At 38.6% G+C, this 1,545-nt stretch overlaps 1 protein-coding gene across 1 annotated transcript in view; it reads right to left on the bottom strand.

Moving 5' to 3' along the window:
• Window positions 1–692: 692 nt before the first annotated feature.
• Window positions 693–1,545, bottom strand: part of rrp36 (ribosomal RNA processing 36) — a 36,767-nt gene continuing 35,914 nt past the window's right edge. The window contains exon 7 of the mRNA XM_037690630.1: window positions 693–1,185. Coding sequence (XP_037546558.1) covers window positions 1,037–1,185 — 149 coding nt within the window. The 3' untranslated portion in view covers window positions 693–1,036. The remainder of the gene's footprint in view (window positions 1,186–1,545) is intronic.

Genomic DNA, 1,545 nt, shown 5'->3' with positions numbered 1-1,545 from the left:
CACGGCCGCGCGCCTCCTCCTGTCTGCTCCAGACCACGCAGCTAAATTACACTAAGGGACACTTCAGCATGTGACTGCTGGTGGAATCGGACCCCCAACTCTTGCATTTGAAGACGACTGCTCTAACCACTCAACCACAGCTGACCCAGAAGTAAAACACTAAACACAAAAGCAGTGTCGCCTTCTAGGAAGAAACAAACGGTGTGGTATTTCAACAGGACAATGTCAAACCTCAGTCTGCTCCAAGTTCCACGGTGTAGCTTCACAGAACGTGGAGTCCATGTGCTCGGCATGCCAGTGTTTGGATAACTTGGTCTGACAGCCACAGATGACTGAACTGCTTCTGTCCAACAGGAGTAGGAACAGATTATTCTTTAATATCCAAAGAAGAAAGATGTTCCTAAAGTTCTGGTAAAGCAACACAATGGTGGTTGTGCCTCTCTCCTAACTTCTCTTCAGTGCTGCCGACATCAAACTCTAGATTTATTTTTCTATCTTTGTTTATTTTAGGGTTGAATATAGAATCGAGTTGATTCATGATGTGACCAAAAGCCTTTTCTGAACTGTTAGAACAGACAAGTTCCAAACAATAATCCAAAAGATTATAGATTTTTAATGACTTTCTGATCAACTGTAAGCATCTGATTACATTGAACTTTTATATTTTACCAAAAGTTTTACTTAAAGTTTGTCAGCTCAGTTCAATTAAAAAACAAAATAAAAATATTCAAAACAGCTATTACCATTTGCACATGAACGTTTGCATGATGACTGGATCTACTTATCACAAACCTGTCAAACTTTGCGTACTTTAAAATGCTAATCAAGGGGATACTTTAGACATTTTAGCCATCCGTCTTCATATGTCCAAGCATCGTTGAAGGCACCAAGGATTTCTCAGTGAAATAACTTGGTGAAAAACATGAAGTCCTACAGCTCCATCAGCAGGCTGACATGTTTTATTAAAGAAGTATCAAAGCATCACCCCCATCTACATTTCAGCAGCTTCTTCTGGAGGTTTTGATAAGTGGGCGTCTCATGAAGCCTTGCTGTGCAGCTGTTTGGGCAGCTTCTTACGGTCCTTCCCAGCGTTCCTCTTCCTCTTCTTGTTCAAGAAGTTCTCCAATTTGCCATTCTTTTTCAGCTCCAGGTATTTGTCAGCCAGCTGCAGTTTCTTCTTATCAGCTGGAAGTAAAAAAAACAAACAAACAAACAAAAAACATTAAGGGTGTGCAATATTTGCCTTCTAATTATTTTTTGTAAAGTTGGTTTTATTGTATCTTTTTTATTATTTTAAATTGACCTATAAAGAACAAACGTATCACTACTTCTGTGTTTACGAGTCAGAGATTCTTTATTGTCATTCGCACCTCATGTGGTACATGTGGTGCAGCAAAATTATGTACACAGGGTCCCAGTTACATCCAACAATAAAATGTCTAAGAAAAACAGTAATAACATCTAAGATATGAACTAAGAAAAACATCAACTAAATATACACTAAGCACTCATAACATAAAACATTGAACATCAGCACAAACATGA

Source organism: Nematolebias whitei, chromosome 16 (genome assembly GCF_014905685.2).
Source record: "Nematolebias whitei isolate Nwh7 chromosome 16, NemWhi1, whole genome shotgun sequence".
In the NCBI taxonomy this organism is placed as follows: Eukaryota; Metazoa; Chordata; class Actinopteri; order Cyprinodontiformes; family Rivulidae; genus Nematolebias; species Nematolebias whitei.
This window is presented reverse-complemented; position numbering and strand designations above follow the sequence as displayed.